General features: G+C 40.9%; 1 protein-coding gene across 2 annotated transcripts; it reads left to right on the forward strand.

Annotated features, from left to right (window-relative positions):
- Positions 1–1,594: 1,594 nt before the first annotated feature.
- On the forward strand, positions 1,595–19,460 carry DDX17 (DEAD-box helicase 17). Of its 2 annotated transcripts, none has more exons than XM_057743446.1 (13): positions 1,595–1,970; positions 5,749–5,899; positions 6,583–6,682; positions 7,227–7,360; positions 7,648–7,713; positions 9,109–9,250; positions 9,623–9,783; positions 9,870–10,042; positions 10,403–10,513; positions 10,642–10,703; positions 11,934–11,993; positions 15,944–16,186; positions 17,026–19,460. In XM_057743446.1, exons 1-13 carry the CDS (start codon positions 1,921–1,923, stop codon positions 17,529–17,531), a joined length of 1,959 nt encoding a protein of 652 aa, XP_057599429.1. In that variant the 5' UTR covers positions 1,595–1,920; the 3' UTR covers positions 17,532–19,460. The 2 variants fall into 2 exon arrangements, with proteins under 2 accessions (XP_057599429.1, XP_057599430.1); XM_057743447.1 differs by having other exon boundaries at positions 1,603–1,970; positions 15,944–16,180.
- The last annotated feature ends 29 nt before the right edge of the window (positions 19,461–19,489 follow it).

The following is a 19,489-nucleotide window of genomic DNA, read 5'->3' on the forward strand; positions in this document are numbered from 1 at the left end:
TACTCCAGTCACATTCTGCCTCAGGGCCTTTGTACTTGCTCTTTCCTCTGTGTTAGCAAGCCTAGCTGCCTCACTTTAGGTCTCTGCTCAAATGTCACTTGATCAGGAAGGTCTTCCCAGGACATCGTGTCGCAAGTATACTCCCGTCCCCCACAGGCACACATACACTATCCCTTTTCTATGTTTTAAATTTTTATTTGTTAGCAACTGCCTGACAAACATTTATTATCCATCTCCCAACTGGAGTGTAAACTCCACAGGTGTAGGAACTCATTGTTCACTGCTGTGCCGCAGTGCCTAGCACAGTGCTTGGACCATTAGGCCTTCAACACTTATCCAATAAATCCATGACTGTCCATCTTGTCTATGGCCTAAGAGACATTTGCACGATCCCTCAGGAAGCTCCTTTCCTTATGCTACTTTTCTAATAATTTGGGAAGCACTCAGAACAGAGTAGGAGCCACCACTCAGCCCCCCACCACTCCCCTCCCCCTTCACCAATCTGCAGAAATAAAAGGAGATGTTCAACGAACTGCTCTGCAAGGGCCCTAACAACTGACAATTCTGTGACACTCTCTGGCCAAGCTTGCGGGACTCTAAAGTGCAGCTAAAGGGAGAAGGAAGCAGGTAGGAAGAAAGTCAGCTTAGAAGGAACTGAGAGTGAAGGAGGCAGCCTGGTCTGGTTAAAAACCTGTGCTTATGCCTTCATCTTTTCAGTGTCTGAAGACCACCGCTTTTAAACCTTTTCGTCTCGGGAGGGCGCTAGGGACCTGTCATGGGCCTTCTGAGGCAGCGCCATTTAACGGTGGCCAAGGGGCCTCAGCGTCTACCTTGAGAGACCCCACCCACATTTCGTTTCTTTGTTAGCTAACTGTGCTCAGACGGGGACAGTGTAAATATTCTGCTCAGAAAAAGCACTCCAGTGTGAACCAAGCGTAGCACAGAGTGATCTAACTCAGCTGGGACGTGGGCACCTAACCAACTCTCCAAAGAACCGACCAAGGGGCATCCATCATGGCGGCCGGCGACAGCGCAGCGAGAGACAACTGATAGGAAATGGCGCCAGGGGCGCGCGGCGAGTCTCGCCAGGCCCAGGGCGGTGGGGCCAGAGCGCTGGCAGGACCATCTGGGAGCGCCAGCCAGGGACCCTGAAGGCGCTCCTGGGCTTTTGGCACCTGGAGACCCTGAAACTTAACCCCTGCAATATGGAGGACAGTCATTGTCTCTGCAAAGCAACGAGCACAAGCAGGCTCGGGTTCCGTCCCGCGTCGGAACCCGGCAAAATCCTCTATTCTCTAAACAGAATGCGTTACGCACACTGCGCATCTTCGCAATAGTGGGCCGGCTAACGACGCAAAGAATGTTACGTCGCTCTCCCCCTCCCCTCCCTACCCCTAGTTCTGGTTCAGGTGGCGCGAGAACTCTACGCCCGATCCGTATTTTGCTTTTCTGCTACCGACCGCAAAGTGCGCCCTCCTCCGCAACTGACGTAAAGTGCTTTCAAGAATATCCGTAGTACTCCGCGAAGCCCTCGAGCTATTCCGAGACGCTGTTTACGTATCGTGTCGGACGTACGTAACGTTAAGCTGGAGCAGTCTCAGCGCCCGCCGCCATTTTGTGTAGTCGCTGGGAAGGAAGGAGACGCCTAAACCGCGGCACTGCCGGGTTTGAGCGTAGCCAAACCTACCCGCTGCTTCTGTAACCCCGATTCTCTGTGTTTTGCTCCCGTCTCCGACGAGAGAGGCGGCGACGGTGGCGTCTGCGACGGGAGACAGCGCGTCGGAGCGAGAAAGCGCCGCGCCTGCCGCCGCCCCAACAGCGGAGGCGCCGCCGCCATCGGTCGTTACCAGACCGGAGCCGCAGGCCCTCCCGAGCCCGGCCATCCGTGCCCCGCTCCCAGATCTCTATCCATTTGGGACCATGCGCGGAGGCGGCTTTGGGGACCGGGACCGGGATCGTGACCGTGGAGGGTAAGGGGGGAGGAGGAGAGGAAAGGCCTTGTGTGCGCGGGGGGCGGGGAGGAGGTTGCTTCCTGAGGAGACCGCAGCCTGCGGTCGAGCGGAAGACTTCGGAGCTGACTGCAGGCCGCGGGGCCAGGCGACCCGGGACGTAATAGCGGTTTAGTGTCTGGGCCTCTGGGTGGGCCTGGGTTCCCCGGGTCACTGGTGACCTGGCAGTGGGGGCGGCGGCTTGGAGACGCCCCAGCCCCTGCTTGCGGACGGTAGTCGTGGCGCGGTCCGGTCCGGCCCGGCCTCAGCCCCGCGGGGAGTAGGAGGGGAGGCCTGGGCGCTGCAGACCCTGACCGGGCCTCCTTCGTTTCCCGGCTTTCGAGCTCGGCGGGTTTGAGCAAGTCATTCGATCTCTCCAGGCGTAGTGTTCATCCGTGAAACTCGGATGTTCTTGCTGAGAGAAGATGATGAGGTCTCCCGAGTTCAGCTTGGGAAAATCTCTTACGCGAAATGGCTTCCCTGTTAATGGAACGGGAAACCTGGTTTGAAACTAGAGACTAAGAGGCTGACTTGTAGTTTTTAAAGTATTAAAACATTATCTTTAGTCGTATTTTAAAGTAATTCGAAGGAAGCACATAGGAGTGCAAAGCGATGGGGTTCTTTGCCATCTAAATGGTCGTTTGCAGGGGAGAGAGTTTTTTGTTTGGTCGCTATTATAGGGTTTTTTTCCCCTCTCTCTAATTGGACTGAGGCATTAACTTCTCGCCTAGCTTGAAAGTTTTTGATGTAGTAATGCCACGATTACTGGGTTGGAAGTTAACAGGATTAAACTGAAGTCCTCCCCGATACTGAGATTCAGATCTTAGTGTTCTCCCCCACCCCGCAAACGAAAAAGTTGCCTAAGAGATCCGTGTTGATTTGTGCTGTTGACTTTTTTGTAATAAAAGTTTTATCCCTGGATAAAAAGTTTACGTGACGCCACTTAATATGTGTGTGTGACTTTGGGCAAGATCCTGAACCTTTGTGAGCCGATTTTCTCATCTGAAGATGGGGATAATAATTGCCTTTGCATTGTTCTCCAGAATTGAGATACTGTAATTGTCTCTCTGTAGTAAGCATTCTGTTAATGCTATTTTCTCCAAACATTTTTTTGTCTTTAGTGGTTCACAGACACAAGTACCAGACCTGCTAGTCACAAGCTTCTCCTCAGTTATCACTTAATTTACTAAATAAAAATGATTGCTTTGACTTATACCTTGTTTGGAAGGAAAATATTTGATTTTAGCATTAAATTCGGAGGGCTCTAAGTAGAGTGTGTGCCTAGTGTTTCATAGTATAGCTAAATTTAGAAGTGAATTTCAGTACAACCACTTAGGAAAAAGAACTTAATGTTACCTAGTAAAAACAAAATGACCCAGAATTCCTCTCTTAAGTTTTATACCCGAACTCTTAGGCCTAGAGAAACCCTTGTACACATACCCCGGTATCCATGTTTATAACAGTGGTGTTCATGACAGAATATTAGAAACAGCTCAAATGTCTGGATAAATTTGTGCAATAGAATATAATACTCTAGTGAAAAAGAAAAACTTGCATCAACATGGATGATTCACAAACATAATATTAAGTAAAAAAAGCAAATCGTGCTAGAAGGATAACATATAAGGACACAAATAAATATGACAAGACCAAAAAACAAGGCAATGGTTAAAATTCAAGGTACTAGTTATTATGATGGAGATTGTAAACTTGAAATAGGCACATGGAGGCTACCAAGGTACTGATAAGGTTATTTCTTTACCGTGAGTATTTGGTTTAATATTTTACTGTATATATGCTTTAATAATAAAAGTTCATTATTTGAAAAGAGGAAAATGAATTACTGATCCATCCTTAGTTTGTTCCACGTTGACTCATAAGTACCAGCTGACATTAAAAAAACTCTAGAAATAATTTATTTCAAACAATGGCACTCTTTAATAAGGTCTGTGCCCTAACTCTACCTTTACTATGAAATTTCCGTTATTTGAATTGCTGTTGTGTTCTTAACTGAACAGAGCTGAAATGGATTATTGTCTTGAAAAGGAAAAGAGTGAGGTAGTGTACAGACTCGGACCAGTCCAAATGCACATTGTACATTTAAACTAGCATGATTTTGCATGTTAATGTGGAAATCTTCAAAACTGGTATTTATTGCAAAGCCAAATTAAACTTAATAAAAACATTTAATGAGCAGCATAGTATGCAAGGGGTTAGGGTATGTGCACTTTTAAATGATAGCACAAATGTACTCAAATTCTGCAAGAGAAAAGGCTCAACTTCTGTTTTTGTCTAGGTCATTATTTTAACGTCTGGGTAGCATTGGAATGCAACAGTAGCAGCATTGAAATGGCATCTTCTAGGAACCACATAAATTTATATGATTAGCCAATCTCTGAAAATTGGTCTTTGGTCGTTTTTATTCTTTGCAAGACTGACAATCTAAAGACTTGGCTTTTTTATTTGTAGACTGCCTTATTTAAAACTGTGTTAGTTGCTTCACTTGCAAGTGAGGGGGGAGAGGTCAATCCATCTAGTCTTAGGTCCCCTCATTCTTAAGCCTGAGGGCATATTGAAGGTGTCACTGGTATTGATCAACAGTAGTATAAATGGAATCAGCCAAGTTCTGTTTTTTGAATGTAAATATTTAATAGCCCTATTAGAATTTACTGCCATCAGTCTTTCTATATATGTATGGAGAGAAATGTCTACCTGGGTCTTTAAGCCAAGGAATTTTAAGAGCATTTTGAATTCCAGGACTTTGAAGCCCTTTAGGATAGTACACCTACTGCCTGTTGATTATTAAGTGGAACCACTTGCAAGATGATGTTATGGGTGAGTTAGAGTGGAAAAGGGGAATTAAATTTAGTGTTTTCAGGAGTAAGGAAATGGGATGGAAACATACTGTATATTTGTACGCTGAACAATGCCCTGCACTTTAATAGGTTGAAATACAGACACGAAGACCATCTTAGTGTTAGGATTCTTCTAGGTAAAGTAGAACGTCACAAGTTTAGCTAATGGCCATATTTGTATTCCAGTTGAACTTACCTGTTATGAAGGTTAGATAAAGCAAAAAGATTGATTTTTAAATTGAGATATAAAGACCTTAAATAAGCCTTATTAATGGTTCCTTTAGTAAATTTATGGTTATATTAATAGTAGTATTTGCCTGTGAACAGAAAGGAGATTGAAGGTAGAGGTGGAGATGAAGTGGAAGGAAAAATCATAAATTTTGCCCTGGCCATTCATTAGCATGAACTGATGGTGAAGACCAGCCTACCAGTCTTTTAGGGGTCCTAGTAGTTTTCCTTAGCAGATTGGCAGGCAAAAGGAGTGCTCGTCACAGTGTAAAGGAGCAAGGGGTTCAAGAAGCTGTTCCAAGTATGGGGCCACTTGAACTGTTTTTCTACCTGTCCACAATTTTGCCCTAATTTAAACTTAATGTCCTCACTTACCTACATTTCAGAATATTACATAAGAGTAGAGACTTCTGTTCACTTTAGTATCTCTAGCACCACTTAAAAACAGTACCTGGTACATAGTTGGTAGCCAGTAACTATTGAATGAATACAGTTAGTTATGCCAGCTTGTACTGAATCTTTACTATGCCGGGTACTGTTTTAAGCACTTTACAGATAAATATTTTTCTGGAGGGGCTGGTGGTATCTTAAGAGTCCCATCTTTTTGCATGTTTTTATGGCATCTAAGGTGTTTTGCTTTAAAAATACTAATAAACTAAAAATTTTGGTGTTTCTAGATTTGGAGCAAGAGGTGGTGGTGGCCTTCCCCCGAAGAAATTTGGTAATCCTGGGGAGCGTTTACGTAAAAAGAAGTGGGATTTGAGTGAGCTCCCCAAGTTTGAGAAGAATTTTTATGTTGAACATCCAGAAGTGGCAAGGCTGACTCCAGTAAGTTTGGGGGGTTTATTTATTTACCTTTTTTTCATATACAGAAATGAACCAAGTAGATAAATAACCAGAGTTGCTCATATACAGCGGTTGCTGTTACATGTTTTAGTCTAGTGTGGTGGTACTTTCCTTTGGCTCTTGTTAGGATTACTGATACTCACAAGAGAAACCAGTAATACCTAATGTATTACTTGGTTCTCATTTGTTGGTTATATTTCCCAACCAGTTTGTTGTGTGATTTTAACTGTATTTGAGGTGTCATGTCTTTTCATCTGTGAAGTAAATTAAATTTAAAATAATTGGCTTTTACTCCTGTTTGTGTTTTTAACCTCATGATTATTTTGGACTCTACCCATGACATGGTAACTTGTTCAGAAGAAAATATAAAGAAAGGGCACTTGGTCCTAAGTTCCACATTTTCTCCCTCTTGCTACTACTGGCCTTGGGCAATTTACTAATCTTTCTGAGTAACTGTTTTCTCATGTGGAAAATGGAACTGTTACTGCCTGTTTGATTGACTCACAACGTTGGATGAAGCTGAACACATGTAAAAGCACGATAAGTGTTATACATATTTTCCATTGTAATTGTGGATTTGATAATTGTTCTGTATTGGAACATAAAGTTTTGCATGTTTAGAATAATTTGTTTACTGATTTGTCTTACTTTGTTTTCTTACATAGTATGAGGTTGATGAACTACGCCGAAAGAAAGAGATTACAGTGAGAGGCGGAGATGTTTGTCCTAAACCTGTGTTTGCCTTCCATCATGCTAACTTCCCACGTAAGTGTTTTTCAATCCAGGATCTTAATTTAATTGCTAATTTAGCTTGAATAGTCAGTGTGGCCATAGGTTATTTAAAGGTTTTGACCTAGGCTCACGATTTTGTTGAAAAGACAAGTAAAAACCTTTCACAAAGGTTTTTTGGGGTTTTTGGTTGGTTTTTGGTGTGTTTTTGCTCTTTTTTCTATCTTTCCCTGGGGTTTTGCCTCTACCTTTTAGAAAACAGCAAAATGAAATTGCTTTCTAGCTGGATAAAATTTGAATTAGATAAACAGTAAGTGACTACCATATACCTATTCCCTGTTAGATACTTTAGAGCAGTGGTTTTCAAGTTTTGAGAATAAGGGTAGATGGCTGTGGCAGTAGCCTTCTTGCGAAGTAGTAGTCAGCAGGTCAAAGATTCAATACTGAAGAAAAAAACAGTACTTGGAGAGATGTAAAGCTGGGTGAATCTTACCTTCAGTGAGCTTAACAGTTTTTAAAATTTCTTTTGGCTGTGGGTCCTTAGTTTTACTTAAAAGCAGTAATATCCCTTCTCGTACAGAATACGTAATGGACGTGCTGATGGATCAGCACTTCACAGAACCAACGCCAATTCAGTGCCAGGGATTTCCCTTGGCTCTTAGTGGCCGGGATATGGTGGGCATCGCTCAGACTGGCTCTGGGAAGACATTGGCGGTATGTACCAGCAAGGGAAGATTTTTAATATTGTGGTACCTTATTTTGCTATTGTAAATGTTCCATATATTCTCAGTTCTTAAAATTCTAATTCAGGTAGCTTTTTAAGCTATCTGAAATATTTGGAAGCATTTTATGTTCAAGTACACATTGCACGTATGTGTAACAGTTGTGAGTTCTGTTTTCCCTTTCCTGGTTACCTAGGCATTATCGATGACTGTGATAATTTAGAACAACTGATATGGCTTAGTTTTGGTATAAGACTGTCCTTCTTTCCCACCCCTCAGTATTTGCTGCCTGCAATTGTTCATATCAACCACCAGCCTTACTTGGAAAGAGGAGATGGCCCAATCGTAAGTGTGTTTCAGTTTGTTTATACTTCTAAGAATAACTACAACTTAATGATCATTGTGTTTCAGGCACTGTGCTTCTCAGATTTCATTCTCAACCCCGCCTTCCATATCTGGAAGACATATTATCTCTATCTTATGGATAACTCTTAGACACAGTGCAATTAAATGACTTGCCTAGGGTCATATAGGAATTAAATGGCTGAGCTTGAATTGGAACCAGTCTTTTAATCACTGCCCATTACCCTCATACAGAGGCATGTACTTTGCATTAAATTCAAGTGCAGTGCTAACTTGCTCATTGATGCTATGAGGGATACAAAAGTATGAAATGAGATTCTTTCCCTGTGGATCTAAGTCAGGTTTGGGATGTGTATTCTTTGTGGTTAAGTAATGCTTTTGTAAATGTTCATAGAGCAGCATGATTTTCTGGTTTTATCATTTTTTCATATACGCTATTTACTGTAAGCTTTCAGTAGTGGTCTCCAGACATTTTGAATGTACATTCTTAAATTTTTTTTAATAGAGCTTGTACTCAATATATATGTTTATAAATGTTATTACAGTATGTCTCAGTGTAGCCATAGCAAGAAATAATGCATTACTTTCATTACATAATATAATACATTCCATATGGCTAATGGAGTTAGCTTTATTACCTATTGGCTAATGTCTAATGGATCAGTACACTGAGTGGGAGTCATTGTTAACAATATATGATACCTGTTTCAAAGTGTCTTAATTTTGTATTTTTTGGCCAGCTTCTTGTGTTATTGTGTAGAAGTCATCCTTGTTTTTGCCTAATGCACCTGGCTAAGAGCTTAAACTAGGTATCAGAAAAGTGTCAGCTTTGCTCTTTTCTTGTTCATGTTTCTAGTAATTTTTTTTAATTGGGATATAGGTATTTTACAGCGTTGTATTAGTTTCTACTGTACAGCAAAGTGAAGTAGTTCCCTGTGCTATACAGCAGGTTCTCATTAGTTATCTGTTTTATACATATTAGTATATATATGTCAATCCCAATCTCCCAGTTTGTTTCTGATAGTTAATCCATGATTTTATCGCAGGAATATTTTATAGCTACATACTCATTTTGTGAGTTGTTTAGTTAAAACTAGGTAACACAATCTGTAAATCTGCTTACATAGCACACGTAACTGTAATGAATCATGTGTCAAAAGTCAACCATCATACCACATGCCAAGTATTACTTCTCATAATTTTTTGCCACACTCCAATGCACTGTCTTATACCCCTGCCTTCCCAACCCCCCACCCTGTCACATACTTTGAAAGTACCAGATTAGACAATAGAGAATTAAATAACCTTCCCCCCGCCCCCACCCACCCAAACTTGGGGTAGGTGTCTCAAGTGATTTGTTTGTTTGTTTTGTTTTAGTGTCTAGTTCTGGCTCCTACCAGAGAGCTTGCCCAGCAAGTACAGCAAGTGGCTGATGACTATGGCAAGTGTTCTAGATTGAAGAGCACTTGCATTTACGGAGGTGCTCCTAAAGGTCCCCAGATTCGCGACTTGGAGAGAGGTAATAAAAAAAAATTAGTTTTTAAGGATTATTAGTTTCTCTCATTTTACCAATTTCTGTAAATGAAATTGAAGAGAAAGATAGTGGATTCTGGTGGTGGGAAAATCAGTATTTCAGTAGCTTAGAAATTCTCAAATATGGTTAAAATGCTATTTTAGGGAAGTTCAATATGGCTAGAGACTTAAACTTTGTTGAGGTTTGGATGATTATACATAAATTCTTGTTATATCATGCTTTTCCGGGTACTGTGTTAAAATTTAATGATCTGCAGCACTGAGTACAACCACCAGAGTTGGTGCTTCTTAGTTTGCTGAGACTTGAACAGTGTATAAAGAATTCTTAGTTGGATAGATCTTTGGTTTTGTTTTACAGGTGTCGAGATCTGTATAGCTACTCCTGGACGCCTGATAGATTTCCTGGAATCAGGAAAGACAAATCTTCGCCGATGTACTTACCTTGTACTGGATGAGGCTGACAGGATGCTTGATATGGGCTTTGAACCCCAGATTCGTAAAATTGTTGACCAAATCAGGGTGTGTAAAGCTGATAATTCATTATCGTATACCCTTTGCCTGTTGTAGTTTCTTAATCTAAAAGAAAGCCTTTCCTTTCCTGATAGCCTGATAGGCAGACATTAATGTGGAGTGCAACCTGGCCAAAAGAAGTAAGACAGCTTGCAGAGGATTTTCTTCGTGATTACACCCAGATCAATGTAGGCAATCTGGAGCTGAGTGCCAACCACAACATCCTCCAGATTGTGGATGTCTGCATGGAAAGTGAAAAAGACCACAAGTATGAAAGATTTTACTGTTTTGATAATGCTGATAAACCTTTCCTAATAATCCTCCAAAATTAAAGGGTTATAGAAGCCAGTATTTTTTTAGGCTTGGAAACATTAAAAGCGTTGCTAGTTTTCCAGCAATCCATTCTTTATATTATTCATCAGAGCATTGTGGTTAAAGGCAAGGATTTTGGATCTTTGGATTTGAATCCCAGTTTTGATGATTACCAGCTGTAATTTGAAAAGAAAAATAGAAAGTAATTTGGAAAGAAAATAGTAAAGCTTTAGAGGGTTGATATTGCAAACGTAGCCTTTTGCATAATGTATAGGGAGGTCTTCCGGATGACTGCATTGTTTGGTCTTGTTTTCAGGTTGATCCAACTCATGGAGGAAATAATGGCTGAAAAGGAAAATAAGACAATAATATTTGTAGAGACAAAGAGACGCTGTGATGACCTCACTCGAAGGATGCGCAGAGATGGGTGAGTGCAGCACTGAGGTAATTAATTTGCCTCAGGTTTTATAATTCAGTAGGAATTTCTAAGTTGATATTGTAAATGTGTATTATTTCAGTGATGCCTAACGTGCTTTTGCTCTTTCCTTCTGACAGTTGGCCAGCTATGTGTATCCATGGAGACAAGAGTCAACCAGAAAGAGATTGGGTACTTAATGGTGAGTTGAAAACTAAACATTGTTCTTATACTGTTTCAGGGATTGGCAAACTTTCTGTAAAGAGCCAGGTAGTAAATATTTTTGGCTTTGCAGACTGTATAGTGTTTGTCACAACTGTTGTGTCACAACTCTGCTGTTGTAGCACAGAAATGGCCACAGACATTATGTAAGGAGGCAGCCTGGCTGTGTTCCAACAAAACTTTATTTGCAAAAATAGGCATTGTGCCAGATTTGACCCATAGACCAGAGTTTGCCTAGCTCTGCTCTAGTTAATTGAATGTTGGGGACATTTTTGTCATCTCCACTGTACTTTAAGGTCAGTAATCCTGGCTCTTTATACAGCTTTTTCACCACTTAGACCACCCTTTCTTTATGTAATAAGTTTTTGTTTTATAGATACATGCATCAGCCAGAAGATCCCCACATCTCATACTTGTGGGATGTTAATGGAAGTTTCATCTCGTTAACTCAAATCTCCATCTCCTCTCCTCTCCTCTGAGGATTGGGAGTGGGGCTCAAAGTTCCAAGCTTCTCTAATCATGGCTTGGTCTTTCTGTGACCAGCCTCCATCCAGGAGCTATTCTGGAGCCCATCAAGTGTCTTCATTAGAGCAAAAGACTCCTTGTCACCCAGGAAATTGAAGGATTTAGGAATTCTTGTTCAGGGACCAGGGTCAAAGACTTAAGTATTAGAATAAAAGATTCTCCTAGCATTCCTGTTTTACAAGGGTTTTAGGAGCTCTGTGCCAGGAACTGAGGGCAGAGACCAATATATATCTGTTATTTCACAGGGCAAAGTTATGATTTTTCCTTTCATTCCACATCTTTTGAACTTCCTCCTTCCCTTTCCCTACCGCCTCCCCTACCCCTACTTTTGGTTTTGTTTTATTTGGGAGATAACTTTGCTGTCATAATTTAAGGGAAGAAAAATTCCAGCTCGTTAATTTTGTTATAAATTGCCACACCATTTTAATGGTACTTCATTATTAGAGGTAAATTTTTTAATCTATTGCTCCTCTGCTAAAGGTGAGTATAATATTTTCAAAGGAATTACTGTTACCTTTAAATTTAAAAGAGCTCAGCATGTTCTTACACCATTACTTGAAATTTTAACATGATAGGGTAAAAAGGCCAGATAGCTGGAATGTTTATTTGATCTTTTTTTTAAGATAAATCATGACGTAGCCTTGATTTTATAACTTGGCTTTCATGGTATCATCTTGTTTTTCAGAGTTTCGTTCTGGAAAGGCTCCCATTCTCATTGCCACGGATGTAGCCTCCCGTGGGCTAGGTTTGTATAGATAGGTGTCTCTGTCAATGGTATATGTATCTTTTGGTTTAAAGATTTGCTTGTCATTTCACATTAGAGTTGGATATATGTGTGTTTAGATAAATACTTAAAAGAGAAGAATTATATACAAAGTACGTGATCCTCCCCCCCCCCCCCCCCCACGATTTTTTTTTTTAACCTTGGTTGGGGTTTTTTGTTTGTTTTTTTCCTTTTATTTTCAAAGTCTCTTCCTGGTCCTAACAAACAGGCTTTGGTCTGCAGCAGGGCCTAGGCATGACTATTTAAATAGTTAGAGGGAGAGGAGACATTCAGTTGAACAGCTCAACTTCTTCCTGGTTTTATTTTATTTTCTGGGTGAATAAAATGAGCCTGATTTAACCTAGCTATAAGAAGCTAGTTTCTTCAGTTATTTTTTTTCCCTCTACCAATCTATGTGTGGAGGTCCGATTCCATGAATACTAATATAATATATTCTTGGGAAATAGTAAATCTATAAATATGATATCTTTCAGCAATTAAATCTGCGTTGCCCATTTTAATTTACTGAAGTAAAATTATGAGCACTCAGTTATCCCCTCCTCCCACCCATACTCATATCATTGATGTGCTATCTTCCAATTTAAGAACTTAATTTGAAGCTGATGTTCTGATGCTTTCAACCCATTATGATTTAAGATACACAGAGATATTTTGTGGTACTTTAACCCATTATTCTGAGCAAAACAGGTGTAACTCAAAACTTTTAAAAAATGATAGAGTATTTCTGTTGTAAAAATATTTTTAAATTATTGACAGATATTAATTTCTTGCCCAGTAAGGCGAGAAGCACCATATTCCCTTATGATATTAAACATAAATAGAGCAAGTATTCAAACTGGAATACAAAAGTAATGAAGGCTTTTTATACATTGCACTCATCATTCCCTCCTTCAGAGGTGGTGACTTGCAGCCATGACTGAAAAATTGTCTCTGCCCTCTGAGGTCATGTCTGGATCTGTGCGGTTAGAGCTTGGGCCTGTTGGGAGAAGAGGCTGAGGCCTGAAAGCAGTTTACGTAAAAGCTTTCAGTGATGGTGGTTTTTAAACAGGCTTGCTATGTGCTGGTAGCTTCTTTGTGCATCTTGCCTAGACAATTTAAAATATTTGTTCCATGTCCCCCTGCATTTCTAAACCAAATCAATTGGCTGCCATTAGAATAACTTAGACTCTTCATCCCACCCCCACTCATCCAGGAGAGGGGAGAGGGAAGGTATCTGAGTCTGTTTCTTGTTACTCAACATCAGTGCTTGTTTTGGGCCCCTTTGTTTGCTGCCTTGTAAAAATCAAAAGGAAGGGGAAAACCCACCAAAATGGCAGAATGCTGACCAAGGTCCTACAAGATCCTGGAAAGTGAAGGCTTCTACCTCATAGACAGGGGTGCAATTTTCAGCTGAGTCACCAGGCCTTTTTTCACTTCCTGTCGAGCGATGGCCTCTTAAATGTTCCCTTCAGGTAAGTTCTTCGATTCCCATAATTTTATAATAGTCATCCTCAGGAAACCACTATTTATTCCCTTTCCAATAGGATATTTTTAATTTTTCATTTTTTTGTTTAAACTACACACTGTTAAACTAAAAGTATTGAATTTATTTTGTTTTGTTTTTTAACAGAAGCTTTGATAGCAGCTGCAGATCACTCAGTACATGGCCGAGGCAAATCTACATTGGCCCGAAGCAGCTCTAGATGAGCCTATTTGCTAGTCTCAGCCCCTTCCAATTAGTGATTGGATATTCAGGCCATGTCATAGGGCTTGTCAGACAAAAAGTTCTTATCCTAGACAGCTGGCCAAAACATTAACTTTTTGATTTCTTACCCTGCTACAGCATCTTCTCTAAAGACACCAAGGTAATACTGTTACAGTGCACAAATAGCATCAGGGCAGGCTAGACTGGAGAGAACCACATTCTGCGCTTGCTCTCATGGGCCCTCAGCCAGCTATGTGTGTGCACACACAAGACACCCTTCTAGTATGAAGAACTTGCACCATGTCTGCCCCCATTGAACCCCTCCAGAAATATTTCCAAGTGTTAATAGCTGAACTGTCGACTCCAGCCCCCAGTGCTTTCTGCTAGGAAAGCACACATCTGTGCATGCAGTGCAGTAATTCAGCTTGCTCTGCTGCCTGTGGTCATACAATGGGATTGACTAAGGAGCGTTATCCTAGCTCTGAAGATGTGGTCATGGAGCATAATTCCTCATTCCCCCCATCTCACATCCATCCTGGCCCTGTAAATTTTTGTTTGCCCTTTGTTACATCGACGATCCTAGCCGGAGACTCACGCTGCCCCCTGTGATAAGTGCCTTCTCGTCTTTCTGGTGTGATTTCAGGACTTTAGGGGTCAGTAAAGACTGAGGAGCCTTTATTGTAATAAGAAACAGACATAATGCCCCTTTCTTCACAGCCCCTTTAACAACAGCTGAATTTTTTTTTTTTTAAATCATCTCCCCTTTCCCCCTGAAATTAATCCAGTCTGGGCAATAGATGCAGTCTGACCCTTTGGATGTAACTTACATTTTTTTTATTAATTATTTTTTTCTACAATCACCCCAATTATCCTTGGGGGAGGCGTTGGAGGACCTGAAATTTTTACCCGAACCCAGGTTCTCCGGCGCTTGGCAACCAAATGGGGCTACAGAGAAGCATCTAAGCCAGTTCACAGAGCGAGCGTGTGTGGGGACTTCTCACTGCCACGGACCCTTGATGCATGCTCCCCGCGCTCCAGTGGTCCCGTGTCAGAAGGCGGAGTTTTCGAAAGGAGGCCGCCAAAAATAAAAGGCAAAGAGACGGGATCGGCTGCAGCGGTTTCCCAAAGGAGGAGGGAGTGTGCATCGGTCTGGTAACAAACAGAGAATGTTTTTTAATTATTTATATCACAAAAATCTGTGTTTTATCTAGGATATTTTCTGAATATTCTTTGTAAAATGCAGATTTTTTTCCACAAAACATTAGGATTCTTTGTTATATTCTTAAAATTGTTTGTTTAAGTAGGTAAAAATATACATTTAGCTGAAAGCATTACACTAACATTTACATACTTTAAGCTTTAGGAGGTTATTCAATCCAATTCCCAGCAGTGGACAGAACATTAAACTTGTGTCTCAAGGTTTCATGGTTTTTCCCACACTCTTTGGCTATTTAATTTTCCAGGTTACGTAGACAATCTTTGATAATTGAAGCAAGGACTGAGTTGAAGTAACCTTGAGTTGAGAAAAAACCTCATTTGGCAGAGCTGGGCTTGGTAGTACAGTGAAATTTTAGTGTAATGTGCTCTTGTAATTGAAAGAGGAAAGATAATTTGGACATTTCTGCAAAGGAAAATAAGTGTGTATTTAACTTTGGTTCCGATCAGTTTTTTTTTTAATATAAGCAGAAAAATTTAAATACCTTAAGTCTCCATGAAAATGTAGTAATAAAGTATATGAAGTTGTTTTGTTTTGTTTTGTTTTGTTTTGCTCTGTGACTGGTTTAAAGGTAAGTTTGTTATATTACTGGTAGACTTTGCCAGGCTTCTCCCAACAGAGTAGAAGCGATTTGGCCTTGTAGCTTAATGGTGTTTACCATCCTCTACATTCCAGTTTTGAAAAGGGTGGAACTAGAATTTGGTACAACTCCTGTCAGTATATTGGTTAAAATACAGAAGAGGCAGGAGTTCGGATGGTTGAATGGGATTCCCTTAGGATTTTACAGCTGATAAAGATGCCGCTTCCTCTGCATGTCCCAAGCATCATTAATCCTCTTTTACTCTGTTGGGATGAGTCTTTTTTTGTTCCTGTTCAGAGTGGTTACTAACTTAGTCTTCTCTCCTCTTGCTGTCATCTGCATTCGTGCTTCCCACCTGTTGTTGGCATGTCCTTTACCTTCTCTTTCCCTGCCACATCAACCTACACACTGACTCATCGTTGGCTTTGAAGATGTGGAAGACGTCAAGTTTGTGATCAACTATGATTATCCAAACAGCTCAGAGGATTATGTGCACCGTATTGGCCGAACAGCCCGTAGTACCAACAAGGGCACCGCTTACACCTTCTTCACCCCAGGGAACCTAAAGCAGGCCAGAGAGTTGATCAAAGTTCTGGAAGAGGCTAATCAGGCTATCAATCCAAAACTGATGCAGCTGGTGGACCACAGAGGAGGCGGCGGAGGAGGGGGTAAGGGTAAGTCCTGGAGTTTTCCAGGTACTGCCAAGGTATCTTTTTTGGTGTGTTCATTGTGCCTTGTTTTTTTAATGCAGTGAAGATTAATGTATGTTGCTTAATAATTTTTCATAATTAGTAAGACAACATGAAGGTTGGGAGCCTGTCATAGCCTTAGTGGTATGTTAGGTTTTCATTTTTCCATATGGAGAAATCAGTAGTTTTATACCATTTCATGGTAGTAGAGACAGGCATAGTTACTGGATCTGAATTGGACAGTTGCAAAATATACTAGGATCTGAGTTTCCTGCCTACCAGTTTGATAGGATTTTTTCCCCAACTTACTGTACATTGAAGCTTTACCTCAAAATTCCCTTAGAGGCTTTTAAAACAGTTTTGTTTTTTTTTTTTTAGTGGGTTTAGAATTGAACTAGAAACCTGAACTTTTCCCCTAAAACTTGTGAGATGAGTCTGATGCAATTAGGTCTACAAAGCAACATTTGAGAACCAGTGTGCACTAGTAGAGGATCCTTTTGTGGTCGTATGAACTTAGCTGCATGCCTTTTTTTTGTTGTTTTTTAAACTGTCCTTACCATTTTTCCTGCTTTTTAAAGAGTGTGTTCCTTGGTAATCCTCAAAGGGCCTAAAAGGTGAGAAGTTGAATATCATTTAATAATGTTTATCATTCTTTTGAGTGTGAAGAAGCAAATTATGGGTATATTGTTAAAGTACTGATTTGGAAGGTGGCCTAGCTAAAGATCAAGAAAGAATATTGAATACTTTGTACCTAGTAGCATTTTTACATATGGTTATGTTTGGATCATGTATGTGGCATTGAAAATTCCTTGTGTCCTCATCAGGAGGTCGTTCTCGATACCGGACCACTTCTTCAGCCAACAATCCCAATCTGATGTATCAGGATGAGTGTGACCGGAGGCTTCGAGGGGTCAAAGATGGTGGCCGGAGAGACTCTACAAGCTATCGGGATCGTGGTGAAACCGATAGAGCTGGTTACGCTAACGGCAGTGGCTATGGAAGTCCAAATTCTGCCTTTGGAGCACAAGCAGGCCAATACACCTATGGTCAAGGCACCTATGGGGCAGCTGCTTATGGCACCAGTGGTTACACAGCCCAAGAATATGGCGCTGGCACTTATGGGGCCAGCAGCACCACCTCAACTGGGAGAAGTTCACAGAGCTCTAGCCAGCAGTTTAGTGGGATAGGCCGGTCTGGGCAGCAGCCACAGCCACTGATGTCACAACAGTTTGCACAGCCTCCGGGAGCTACCAATATGATAGGTTACATGGGGCAGACTGCCTACCAATACCCTCCTCCTCCTCCTCCCCCTCCTCCTTCACGTAAATGAAGCCACCCAAGTGGTAGTGACTTGTGCAGACTTACTACATTTAAAGGAACGCTCTTTCCCTTTTTTCTCTTCCCTTTTTCTTTCTTTTTCTTTTTAAATTTCTTTCCCCAACCATGGTGATTTGTCTTTCATGCAGATTAGTTAGAATTCACTGCCAGGTTTCTTCTGCCCACCAAAATGATCCAGTCTGTAATAACAGATTTTGTAAAAGTATATATATATATGTATAGCCGACTGGAAGAGATTTTTTCCCCCAACTTCTTGCATGTTGAGGATATTTGAGCTATTTTTCATCTATAAAAGAAAAAGTAAGGTATTAGGCCCTTTTGTGGGAGCCCATTTTTTTGTTGTCCTGAGTTGGGGGGGGGCAGGGGAGGGTAGAGGGTTGAATTCTGCAGAAGAAGATGGCATCTGTGCTTTAAATTGCTCTCGTTACTGGGATAGAAGACCAAGAGGGAGTTCCCTGCACATTTTCTGTAATGCTTTTTAATGTTTTCAAGCTGGAACAGGGTTCCTCAGTCCTGATGAGTTTTTAAGACAGTGCTTTACCATTGTCATTTTGGCTGATTGCTTGTTAAGTGCATTTGACAGTTTTTAAAAGAAAATCCTAATTGGTTTTTTCTCTCCTTTACACTCTGCCTTCCCCCTTCCCAATTACTGAAAAATAACCATTTTAGTTGTCAGGTTAGAAATTAAATTGCTGAGTCTGAGTTTTTTTAAGTGTATGTTTTAAATTAAAAACCCAAATGTTTATTGCAATGGTTAAATGTAGCATCTCAGCATCTGGGTGGTAGCTTCCTACTTTTCTTCCCCATATTAGCAGGGACCATCTGTGGAATTCGTTTTCCAACCAGACAGCTGCTGTGAGCAGAATGAACATAAAGGCTCACTGGAAATTTATTAACCAGTTAAATATGCATTCACCTGCAGTGTAAGAACCACATTTAATTATAAACAGTATACTCAATGGGCAAATTTTCTTTTTAAACTCAGTATTCCTAGAGCTAGAGTAAAAGCAACTCTTTGCCAGCTCCTCACCCCTTTTGGCCAAGTTATCTTGAAGGGTCTTAAGGGTTTATTAAGAAAGAACTCTTATTCTCTTCATGCTCTGTTCTCTGCTGTGCTTTGTAACAGCTTTTGGATGCAAATTTCCTCAGCATCCTTTTGCACTCAGCTTTTTACAGGTAGGTAGTGCTTAGGAAAAGTTACAGAGGACTAAAGGCCAAGTCCTTTTACTTTTCCTCCACCTGGAAGGTAGGTGAGATTGTCCCCTTCATAGTAATATCAACTGTTTTACTGAGACTTCCTATAGCAGATGGGCCTGGAAAGAATTTTCTGCTCTTGTGTTCACTGTAACAGGACAGGGAGATCAGACAGCCTCAGAAATCTCTATCTAGTGTGGGACTATTAATTTTTTAATGCTGTTAAGATATTGTTCATTCACAGTGTAGTTAAAGGGGGAAGGCTCCACTGCATTCTTCAGCTTAGGCCTGAGAGTGCTTGCTGGTTTGTAAGATCAAAATATCTAAATACTTGAGGTTTTTGTTTTTGTTTTCCTCTTAAAATTCTTCAGGGAGAGAGAAGGGATTGTTTCTGAGGGGTACGGAAAGTGTGGTTGAATGTACAACATACAGGTAGGTTGTCAGCATAAGCTGAAATATATGCATGTAAGAACTTTGACATCTATTTTCCCCCACTTTCTTTCTTAATTTCACTTCTCTCTTTTTCTCATAGAAGTTGAGGCTGAGGGAGGATGGTAGGCACAGGAGAAACATGGCAACATTGCTCTGTACTTTCAAACCAAAGTGTCTCCCCCCCCACCCCCAGGGAAAAAAAAAGTTCATCTAAGCACTGATTAGTCCATTGTAGACATTTTTTTCTATACCAAAATTCTGATTTTTTTTTTCCTTTTTTTTTTTTTTTTTTAAACACAAAGGTGCCACCACAGGGGTTGTCCC

The sequence above is a fragment of the Hippopotamus amphibius genome, chromosome 7 (genome assembly GCF_030028045.1).
Source record: "Hippopotamus amphibius kiboko isolate mHipAmp2 chromosome 7, mHipAmp2.hap2, whole genome shotgun sequence".
Lineage (NCBI taxonomy): Eukaryota > Metazoa > Chordata > Mammalia > Artiodactyla > Hippopotamidae > Hippopotamus > Hippopotamus amphibius.

Excerpts from the sequence above, each read along its gene's own strand:
- DDX17 (XM_057743446.1), top strand. The coding sequence starts at position 1,921 with ATGCGCGGAGGCGGCTTTGGGGACCGGGACCGGGATCGTGACCGTGGA. Across the intron at positions 10,704-11,933 it reads AAGAGATTGGGTACTTAATG|AGTTTCGTTCTGGAAAGGCT; the intron begins GTGAGTTGAAAA and ends CTTGTTTTTCAG. Across the intron at positions 16,187-17,025 it reads CGGCGGAGGAGGGGGTAAGG|GAGGTCGTTCTCGATACCGG; the intron begins GTAAGTCCTGGA and ends TGTCCTCATCAG.